This window comes from Uranotaenia lowii, chromosome 2, assembly GCF_029784155.1.
Source record: "Uranotaenia lowii strain MFRU-FL chromosome 2, ASM2978415v1, whole genome shotgun sequence".
NCBI lineage: Eukaryota > Metazoa > Arthropoda > Insecta > Diptera > Culicidae > Uranotaenia > Uranotaenia lowii.
In genome coordinates this window covers 279,609,483-279,621,286 of record NC_073692.1, presented here as the reverse complement: position 1 = coordinate 279,621,286, position 11,804 = coordinate 279,609,483, and the positions used below count along the sequence as shown (strand labels likewise).

Genomic DNA, 11,804 nt, shown 5'->3' with positions numbered 1-11,804 from the left:
GAACAAGCACAGTGCGACGAGACATCCACTGTTTAAAGCGAGATAACATTCTCAATTGTTTTGCATTGCACAGTGTGGCTGGACACTTGGACAGCCACTAAGGCGTGGCGAGACACCCGCCTTGAACAAGCACAGTGCGAGGGAACATCCATGGTGTTAAAAGCTGATACGATTATCCAAGATTCACCGGAATGGAAACCATTCTACAACCGGGGAAGAGCGCAGTCCAGTTTGATTTTACTTCATGCTGACCGAAGCTTCAATTGCGGAAACCGAGGAAGTATACAGCAAATTCCGATGGCTAATGATCGAAATCCAACTAAGAAACTGCATCTGAGAACCTTTATCGCAAATCCTGATGTTCCACGCTTGCCGTAAGTACCCAGTATTTATTACAAATATCCCTCCACCTTATATTTTGTGTTTTGAGCAGCGCCGGAGTCCTTTTCGAAAAATTTGGCAACTGTGGCACGCGGTGCTGGTTTGTTGATCAAGACGGTCAAAAACTTCGGCATTGTTACATCGAGAGACCCCTCGTTGGGAAGTGCTGCGCAGACTGCACTATCGACTGGAGAAGAGCGCGATGCAGAGTGAAAATTAACCGCCAGTTAGTAGCGACAGGAAGCCAGGAAAGGAAGCCATTTTGTGATAACAATTTGAATTTGAAAAGAAGTTATTAATTGTTAGGCAGTTTAAGTTTAGTGTAGCAGTTTGTGTTTAACTTGATTGTAAGTATTGCGACTGGGAGTTTGAAGCATACTTGGCTATAAATCTATAATGTCAAACTTACAGGTTAACACATTAGGAGAAAACTTTGGAAACTGTCTAAACGAAAATCCAGGAAACAATATTGAAGAAGATTTGTTGATGTAAATTTAGAGGAGGAAAACTAGAATGTAAGTTCAATATCATTTGATATTTATTATGTATATAGTAATTTTATATTTTCTAAATATAGCTTTGAAGCAACTCTACCATCAGAAACAAACGAGTTTGACTAGAAGAATCCTTCCCACATCAACAATCTTCAAAGATTCTATTTGCAACGTGAAAATGTCGCGCAAAATAAAACAACCAGCTCAAACGGAAGTTTTCAGTTGCGTAATCTGCCCTCTTCCGGATAGTCGGGAAGATATGATGCAATGCCGGAACTGCTTAGCCTGGGTTCATTATGCCTGTGGAGGTGCTGCAAATGAGGCGGAAGCAAAGAAACTCGACTATGTGTGTCCTAAATGTCTAGCGGAGAAGCGCTCGGATACAAGATCACTCAAAAAAGGAACTTCGACAACAAGCCGACGATCGGAAGCGCTAGCTCTGAAACTGCAGCAGTTAGAAGAAGAAAAGCAGCTGCGGGATCAACAAAATCAGGCAAAGCGGAAACTACAGGAGAAACGCCGGACGCTACTGGAAGAGGAGGAGCAGTTACAGAAGGAAGAGGATCGTGAAGCTTTGGAATATCTGCAGAGCAAGCATTCTTTGGAGCAGCAATTGGAGGAACAATCCAGCAATGCTAGTCGAATAAGCGTTCGTAGTCTGGAAAGCCGAAGCAAAGTTGAGGATTGGTTGAAGGAAAACGATAGTGTGTGTGATGTCGACCCAGTTCAGGAGAAGCTGGTGGCTGCCACAATGTTGGAAAACCAAATTCAATCCATCAAAATTGCGCAAATTGAGAAACAGTTTCAAACTAACGTATGCTTCCAAAATTCTGCCGAAAATACAAGTTGCGCTTCTAACTATTATACGCTTCCTACTAACGGACTTGTAAACCCAACCGGAAAGTCAACCCCAAAATTGAACGTGCAAAGGAAAACAGATTTTCGACTAGCGCAAGAAGCAAGTGAAGGGGTGATTCCTTTTGAGCCCACCGTACCGAAACGTGAGGACTATGGAATTCTCAGTACAAGTCGTGAGTCACTAAAAACCACTTTTATGGAAATCCCGCCGATTCGTGGGTGTGAAACTCTTCCAAGAGAATTGTACACAAAACCAACAAGAAATATGCTTTTGCCGGAGCAAATTGCAGCCCGACAAGTTATGCCTAAGGATCTGCCGTTATTTTGGGGTAACGCTGAGGAATGGCCTATCTTTTACAATCATTATGTAATGACGACTGAAGTATGCGGATATACAGACGTTGAAAACTTAGCAAGGCTGCAAAGAAGCTTGAAAGGCATCGCTCTGGATTCGGTTCGTAGTCTCCTACTGTCTCCTTCATCAGTACCGTCCATCATCAGCTCCCTACAGATACTATTCGGTAAGCCAGAACTAATTCTTTACTCATTAATTAAGAAAGTTCGTGATACGCCGGCACCCAAACCCGAAAGGTTAGATATGCTGATCACCTTTGGCATGGCAGTCAAAAATATGTGCGCTCACATGATTGCCACGGAACAAGGCGATCATCTTTCAAACCCATTATTGCTACAGGAACTCATTGATAAACTACCAGTTGCCAACAAAATGGATTGGGCACGTTATCGTTCAGGTCTGTCGACAGTGAATCTGAATGACTTTGGGAAATTCATGGAACGAACAGTAATGGAAGCAAGCTCGGTTGTTTTGCACGTAGTGCCAGAATCCAGGGGATCTAAATCCGAATCAAAACAGCGTGATAGAATGTTTGTGAACTTCCATGAAACTTCTCTGACCCAATCACGAGATAGTGAGTCGATGGTAGGAGATTATGATGATAGTATTTGCACACAATGTCAGAACGGGGAGCATGAAGCAGATGCTTGTGATTGGTTCAAACTCTTACCAGTCGACGAACGATGGAAAGTGGTTCATAAATTGAAGTGGTGCCGAACGTGCTTTGGACAGCATGGCAAAATTGATGGAAAATGGTTATGCCCTAGCAAACGACGATGTAACCAAAACGGATGCCAGAAACTACATCATAAGCTTCTACACAATACTACTAAACAGCAGCAGACGAACGTGGTGGCACCAGGTACACAAGCGGTGTTAAACCATCATTCAGTACAGATGCCTACGTTGTTTAGGATCGTTCCCGTGACTGTTCATGGTAAAAATAGGTCTATCAAGACGTTCGCTATGTTGGATGAAGGTTCGGCTGTAACGTTAATGGACAACGCACTTTTCGAGGAATTGGGAACAATTGGCGTCGCCGACCCATTATGCTTATTATGGACAGATAATGTATCGCGCATCGAAGCTAAATCTCGTCGAGCAGAATTGAAAATCTCCGGTCAAGATGGGCATAAGTATCCGATGTTAAATGTCCATTCAGTTTCAAAACTTGTCCTTCCACAGCAATCCTTAAAGGTCCGTGAATTGTTCGACAAATTTCCACATTTGCGATGTGTGCCTGTTGAAGACTATTCAAAAATCATTCCACGAATTTTAATCGGAATTGACAACGTTCATCTGTTGGTTCCTATGAAAGCAGTTGAAGGAAACACGTTAAGCCAACCAATAGCTGTTTTGTCACGATTAGGTTGGTCGATTTATGGAGGCTGCCCAGGAGGAAACACGGTTGTCAACGTCCATTTGGTTAAACAATGTAACTGCAATCAAGGAGAAAGTCTTCATGAATTGGTTAAGCAGTATTTTAAGGTAGAGTCAACTGGTATCGGAATCGAAATCCCAGAGTCTGAAGAGGATAAGCGGGCTCGTTCTATTCTGGAGAAAACTACACGTCGTGTTGATGGCGCATTCGAGACCGGACTTTTATGGCGGTATGAGGACTTCGTTTTTCCTTCCAGTTTCAAAATGGCACTTTGTAGGCTTAAATGTCTGGAAAGAAAATTGAAAAAGGATGATAACTTGTACGATGCTGTTAGGAAACAGATACAGGAATACCAGATTAAAGGATACGCACATAAAGCAACTCTAGCCGAACTCCAGAATACTGACTCGAAGAGAATTTGGTATCTACCACTTGGAGTCGTGGTTCATCCTAGAAAGCCCGGAAAAGTTCGCCTTATTTGGGACGCTTCAGCAGAGGTTGACGGCATCAGTCTGAATTCGATGTTACTAAAAGGACCTGATCTTCTTACGTCGTTGACAACAGTTTTGAGCAATTTTCGGCAACATAGAGTGGCAATCGTTGGTGACATCGAACAGATGTTTCACCGAATAAGGATTTGTGACGCGGATAAGCAAGCCCAACGATTCGTATGGAGAGATCAGCCGTTCGAGGACGTAACTGTGTTTGTGATGGACGTTGCAACTTTTGGGTCCACTTGTTCCCCCTGTTCGGCACAATTTGTGAAGAATCGGAATGCGGAGGACTTTGCAAGTTTGTACCCCAAAGCGGCATTAGCTATTCAAAATGGACATTATGTGGACGACTGTCTTGTGAGCTGCGATACGGTTGAGGAGGCTATACAATTGGCACTGCAAATAAAGGAAATCCATGCAGCAGCTGGATTTAATATAAGAAACTGGATTTCCAATCGACCCGAAGTGCTTCGTGGCATTGGTGAAGAAATCACTTTGGAGCAGAAGAGCCTTCAAATTGAAAAGATCGGCACACCGTCTAATATTGAACGAGTTCTTGGTATGGTTTGGCTACCTTCTGAAGATCATTTCACATTTTCCAAGGTTCTCCGACCTGAACTGAATGAATTTATGATGACCAACAAAGTACCAACGAAGCGACAGGTTTTACAATGCGTTATGAGCGTTTTTGATCCGCTGGGACTCGTGTCGTTCTTTGTAGTCCACGGGAAAATTCTTATTCAAGATATCTGGAGAAGTCGGATTGGTTGGGACGAAGCGATACCAGATGAAATTTTCCAACGATGGATGGATTGGACCCGTCTGTTTGGTCAGCTGGACAACGTCAAAGTGAATCGTTGTTATTTTCCTGTAAGAAACCAAAACACTGAAATTGAATTACACGTTTTTACCGATGCCAGCGAACAAGCGTATGCAGCGGTTGCTTATTTTCGTGCGGTTGTAAATGGCAAGGTGTATTTAGCGTTGGTGTCCGGAAAAACCAAAGTGGCACCGTTAAATTCGTTGTCTATTCCTCGTGGTGAACTAGAAGCTGCCTTACTGGGTACCAGGTTATCAAAAACTATAGTTTCGAGTCATAGTTGGATTATTTCAAAAAGAGTTTTTTGGACAGATTCTTATACAGTCCTTGCTTGGATTCGATCGGACAGCCGGAAGTACAGACAGTTCGTTTCATTTCGAATTGGCGAAATTTTAAATAAGTCTGAAGTCGAGGAATGGCGATGGGTCCCATCCAAACTCAATATTGCGGATGACGCGACAAAGTGGGGTAAAGGACCATCATTCGATCACGAAAGCCGTTGGTTTAAAGGACCAGATTTTCTTATGGAACCTGAACAAAATTGGCCTAAGTCGAAAGTTGAAATAGCTGGTACGGAAGAAGAACTTCGTTCGTGCTTAATTCACCAACTACCTAGGGATGAGATGATAGTTTGGACCAATTTTTCTAAATGGGAACGTTTGCACCGCACTGTGGGATACGTGCATAGATATGTTGAGAATTTCGTGCGAACGTGTCAAAAAATCACTCCATTGAACTGTCCTCTAACGAACGAAGAATTAAGATCAGCGGAAGTAACAATATGGACATGGGTACAACGAAGTAAATTTCCTGATGAATTAACTGTGCTGACCCGTAACCGCGATGGATTTCCATTTCAAAGAATTGAAAAATCAAGCCCGCTATACAGACTTTCTCCAATAGTGGACAATACAGGTGTGTTGCGTTTGGAAGGACGAATGGATGCGGGACCGTCTTTATCTGAAGATTTTAAAAGGCCTATTATATTGCCCAAGGACCATAGGGTAACGTCACTACTATTGGATTGGTACCATCGTCGTTATTTACATGCGAACCGAGAAACAATTGTGAATGAAGTAAGGCAGCGTTTTCACATTATAAGTTTACGAGCAGCATTGGATAGAGTGATTCGTGATTGTATGTGGTGCAAGTCGTACAAGTCAAGACCCATACCTCCAAAAATGGCAAATCTCCCAGCGGTACGATTGACTCCGGATTACAAACCATTTAGTTTTGTTGGGATTGATTATTTTGGACCGTTACTCGTAAAAGTGGGAAGACGAACCGAAAAAAGGTGGATTGCTTTATTCACTTGTTTAACGATACGAGCAGTCCATCTTGAAGTAACTTCTTCTTTGTCGACTGAGTCCTGCAAGATGGCTATCAGGCGATTCATAGCGCGTCGAGGAACGCCCTTGGTGTTTTACTCGGATAACGGGACTAATTTCAAGGGAACAGCGAATGACCTCGAGAAGGAGAAGGAGAGAAACAAAGATTTGGCTGAAACGTTCACCAATACAGATACCGCTTGGAAGTTCAATCCGCCAGATGCTCCCCACATGGGCGGAGCATGGGAGCGAATGGTGCGTTCAGTGAAAACAGCACTAGAAGCAATGTCACAATATCGAAAGCCCAATGATGAAGTTTTGTCAACAGTTCTAGCAGAAGCAGAATCGATAGTTAACTCTCGACCATTAACGTTTGTATCGCTGGACACGGAGGATCAGGAAGCAATAACACCCAACCATTTCTTACTATTGAATTCTAATGGAATCAAACAGCCGCCAAAAAGTTTTACGGTTGAAAGTTCTGCTCTAAGGAACAGCTTTAATCAAGCTCAATGCTTAGTCGATCACTTTTGGAGACGATGGGTTAAGGAGTACCTCCCAATTATTACTCGCAGAACGAAATGGTTTCATGAGGTAAAAGCTTTGGAGGTTGGAGACCTTGTACTGGTCGTTAATGAAGGCAAAAGAAACGATTGGCAAAGAGGACGTGTAATACAAGTCATGAAAACTACATCTGGGCATGTTCGCCGAGCCAAGGTGCAGACAGCAAAGGGTATTTTGGATCGCCCAGTGGTCAAGCTAGCAGTATTGGATGTGCAGAATGGTAAAACTGTTCCAAAGAACTAGTGTTACGGGGAGGGGTATGTTACATCGAGAGACCCCTCGTTGGGAAGTGCTGCGCAGACTGCACTATCGACTGGAGAAGAGCGCGATGCAGAGTGAAAATTAACCGCCAGTTAGTAGCGACAGGAAGCCAGGAAAGGAAGCCATTTTGTGATAACAATTTGAATTTGAAAAGAAGTTATTAATTGTTAGGCAGTTTAAGTTTAGTGTAGCAGTTTGTGTTTAACTTGATTGTAAGTATTGCGACTGGGAGTTTGAAGCATACTTGGCTATAAATCTATAATGTCAAACTTACAGGTTAACACATTAGGAGAAAACTTTGGAAACTGTCTAAACGAAAATCCAGGAAACAATATTGAAGAAGATTTGTTGATGTAAATTTAGAGGAGGAAAACTAGAATGTAAGTTCAATATCATTTGATATTTATTATGTATATAGTAATTTTATATTTTCTAAATATAGCTTTGAAGCAACTCTACCATCAGAAACAAACGAGTTTGACTAGAAGAATCCTTCCCACATCAACAGGCATCATGCGTAACATGCCGTGGATTTGTGCTTGGTGCCGTTTCCAATCGAAGAACAATCACCGTGACCGTCACCAAGGACGAGTGGTGAATTATTATGGCCAACGCAAGGCTGTGTTGCTCAAAATGGAGACCGACACTTAACGGTTTTCAGTTACGAGCTACCGACGCTGCAATCAGCGATTTCAAGGGGTAAGTTAGCAATTATTCCAACCATTATCAATCAATTAAAAAATTTTTTTTGTCATTTCTAGGCCAACAAATAATCATCGAAGGTGCATGTGCAAGGACATTTGATGATGGTAACATTTTCTTTGGTGGGTATCTTTTACATATTATATTTTATGACTAAATCTATTGATTGAAACCTATTCTATTTTCCATAAATTGACGAAAGAGCTGTATGCTTCAGATGTGTGCATAAGCGGTGGTGAGCGAACACCCATTCGTTTTAAGACGCTCTCAGAGGCCGGATACCTTCACTTACCACCAGATGTCGGTCGGAAAAATGTAGTTATTAACCACCTTTAATCTAATGGAGAAAGGAGACTAGCTGTTTCTGAGCAACAATAAGTTCAACATCGAGCCGAAGATTCCATACCTGCCAGAGTAGTGAGATTGGCAGCAGTACATCCAATGAATTTTCTGGATATATCCCAAGAGTTAAACTACGGAACAGGATTTAGCAGCCGACTCTATGCATAAGCTGCATAAGCGTTCTAAATGATACATCGCAAGCGCTAATGATAAGTGCAGGTGAGTAATTTTTTAACTTCCTTTTAAAATATTTAAATTTGTTACCATTCAAGACTCATCGAAATGTCTTATTTTGAAGTAGATGTGTTCAAATGATGATAAGCTTGAAATTAAAATTTATTTAAATCTTATAATAACTGATCATAACCGATGAAAATAATATGCCCAACAAAATCTAATTTAGGATATATTTATTCTCCTAAACTAACACCTAATTTTTCTTCAAATTGTCGGCTTCCCAAACATAGCTATTTAAATGCTACAAAAAAAGGTTGAATTATTTATAAAATGTGAATAAAAATAATGGTTTTACTTGATTGTTTCTAGATAACAATCGTACGGGTGCTGAAAATAAGCTATCCAGATATGGAACTACACCGCAACACGGGTGATAGACTACACCACATTTGTATAAAATCTGATGATTGCTCGACGATTGCTTGATTCTATGCTAGCCAACACACGATACAAAATAATTCGCGCGAACACAAACGATTGCTGACGAAAACAGTACCAGCAACAAAAAAAAAAAAACACCTCCACCCCGGCTGGAGCTGAGTAAATCGCCTAAAGTTTGTACAAACAGCACCATACACCATGCCAGAAGCGGGCCATAGACAACATAAATGGCGTGTGCAAATTCGATGATTTCAACACGATGGTTTGATGTATGCTCGCCCACACACGATACAAACGTATTTCGCGCGGACACAAACGATGGCTGGCGATAACAGCAACAGCATAAGCAACAACAAAAAACCACCTCCACCCCGGCTGGGGCTGAGTAAATTGCCTGAATTTTGTACAAACAGCACCATACACCATGGCACAGAGGGTGGTTTGTACAAAATATTTCGATCCGGTCCGATTTTATTCAAACCGTTTGTGTGCTAAATGAAGCAGTGCCATACCTCCTGCTAGTCAACTAGCGGTCCTAATAAATCACTTGCGGTGTTTCATGGTAAATTCATTTGTTTAAATTTTTTTTTTCAATATGATGACACTAATCATCAAACAACAAAGAATTTCAAGTGAACATATTTAGTATCAATTACTCATACCATTACATTACATTACATTACCATTCAAATTTTGATATCTCCAATTGTTCGCTTAATTTAACATTGTGAACGGATTCAAATCCATACGCGGAAAACGAATTCAATTTACATTTTATAATTCATAATTTGGATTAAAAAACCAGCATCTGAATAGAATTAAAATTTAAATGCAGACTCACAATTCAGAATCACTGTTCAAATTAAAAAATCATCATTTAGTTCAAAATAATATTAAAATTAGAGATTCAAATCTGATTTTGTAATTGGCATTCACAGTTGTGAATTCATATTCTGGTTTAAGATTGAACATGTACAAAATTCTGATACAAAACAGAATAATTGAGACCCTCAAGATCAAAGGGATGCAAGTGTCAAAATCATCAATTTCGAGTACATAAGTATACCTAACGATTCCTCATGTTTCAATGAACGGTGAAAAACTCAGATTTTTTTATATTTTTTTAACACTTGTTTGATTGAATTAAAACTGCTCGAATTGCTCGATTGAATGAAAACTCGAGCACCTTCACAACTTTGAAGCGCGTTTTCTCGAAACTATTATTTAGGCACTTGCACCCCTCTGATCCACCTGATGCACCCCACCGATTCATATGACTTTTAAATTGTGTAATCTAATCGAATCCGTTGATAATTTCAATAGATTACTTATTTTAATTTTGTGTCAATATCAGTTGCCCAATCTATAACAGGTTTTGATGAACGGAGCTTTAAGCTCGCGGGGATAGAGAAGCTACTTTGTACGTCTCGCAAGTCTCAATCAAGCTTTGCAGTCCGGATTTATAATGTTTCGGACAGATATCACATGCTCGCGTATGTCGGCAATGTTGCGGGCAGTAAACTGAAACTGTACAGCGATCACTTATGCAACATGTTGTCATATAGTCTGTAGATCTGTAAATCTCTAGTCTCGTCGGGGTGAATGATGCTCGTTCGCCCCTGGTCCGCTGTATGGCCGAAAATTGCCACTGCTACTCCTTTCCCTAGTTAATACTTACTAGGCTTCGGGTGGCTGGTGGCAATGGTGGTTACAGTTGAGGCTCATTTTTGGTGCGGCCGACGACCGCGCAGTTAGAACAGGTGTGTCTGACTGTGTTGTTGTGGCTTGCTAACAACTCCTAACGGAGGTAAAATAGAAAGCATTAGAATGTTCCAACTGGATGCGGTCCGGGTGGATGCTCAATGGTGCCGTGAAGACGATTGATGCGTGATCACGCTGCCAGGGATTCACAGGTTGATGAGAGTTCAGGATGCCGCGTCACGATTTGGCGTGGCTAGGCAGGCTGTCTGCAGGCAGTAAAGAAACGACTAGATCTCTGCTGAATGAGATGCTGGCGGGAGCCTAACACCAGATAAAGAAAGAATAATTTTGTAGGTAACATACCTTCCCAAATTTGAACTGGTTGCTTTCAAAATTTAAGTCATTCATGTATGTAAATATTTGAAATATGGTATTTGAGTTCAATTATTGTGATTTATGTACGTATAATATTTGTTAAAGCTAAATAATTTTATTATTTAGTACTAAATTCTTTATTTTTGTGTATTGATATCACTTAGACTTAAAATGCCCAAACCAAACATGACTGGATCTAGTCCAAATAGTTTCGGTTGTACTGATGAATATAGCAAAGTTCTAACCTTAAAGACTCCTTTTAACAGCTTGCTGAGTCGCAAATGCTTGACGCTACATGTTCACCAACGAGGTGCTGAGTACATTGGCCCGAAACACTCAAGGTATCTCTCGGTAGTTACTGTTTTTCTGTGAAGTTTAAGTGGAAGTTCGAATATTACTATGGATTCAATTATGGATTTTTGAAAATAATGTATCAAAAAGTTATGTGAAATAGAAGCACAACCTTGGAAAGTAAGCATCTGTCGCGGATATCAGCTTCGATATGAACCTCAGATTGTACAAAGAAGGAACAAATTGTTTATGCTAACGTGGTTTTCTAAGCTTGATCATTTTCCATTGGAGTCTCATTCGGTAATTCAGAAGACATAATAATAGTTAACGTTATTTCCACGTAGAAGAAAACTTGGAACGCCTGTAAAAGAGAGAACTAACAATTTGCGTTGCACACAGTGTGAAGGTAAAATTTTAAAAGCATGAGAACACATTTTAACATTTAGCATACATTCTTTGATTGCCAATGGTCGGCAGTTATTATTGATTGAAGTTTTTCAATAAAACCTTACATACACGTTATATTAATAAACACTTCACGATTAAGTCAGCAGACTTTTGCGTTAGCAATTCACACACGAATCCTCAATGTTTGATTAGGGAACATAGAACAATTTTAACAGGCTTCGCGTCGGGATCGATGATATCGCCAGTGCATTCAGTGGGTGTTTTGCTGCGCCACAGAAAGTTAAAATGCCGTTCATCCACAAAGGTGGGCGTTAAAAAAAACTTGTTTTTTTTTATTTTCACGAGCAGCCTGAGTCCCATATCCTCATCCATCCGAGGATCTCTTCTCCTTATCAGCAGCATTCTGCGTTTGTACAACAGCAGAAAACTGT

At 40.8% G+C, this 11,804-nt stretch overlaps 1 protein-coding gene across 2 annotated transcripts; it reads left to right on the top strand.

The window, feature by feature from the left end:
- The first annotated feature begins 539 nt into the window (after window positions 1–539).
- On the top strand, window positions 540–7,403 carry LOC129744930 (uncharacterized). 2 transcript variants are annotated; one of them, XR_008737021.1, is made up of 2 exons: window positions 540–7,148; window positions 7,213–7,403. XR_008737021.1 is itself a non-coding variant. In XM_055737692.1 (2 exons), exon 2 carries the CDS (start codon window positions 925–927, stop codon window positions 6,916–6,918), a length of 5,994 nt encoding a protein of 1,997 aa, XP_055593667.1. In that variant the 5' UTR covers window positions 540–728; window positions 793–924; the 3' UTR covers window positions 6,919–7,403. The 2 variants fall into 2 exon arrangements, 1 of the variants encoding a protein (XP_055593667.1); XM_055737692.1 differs by having other exon boundaries at window positions 540–728; window positions 793–7,403.
- Window positions 7,404–11,804: the final 4,401 nt, after the last annotated feature.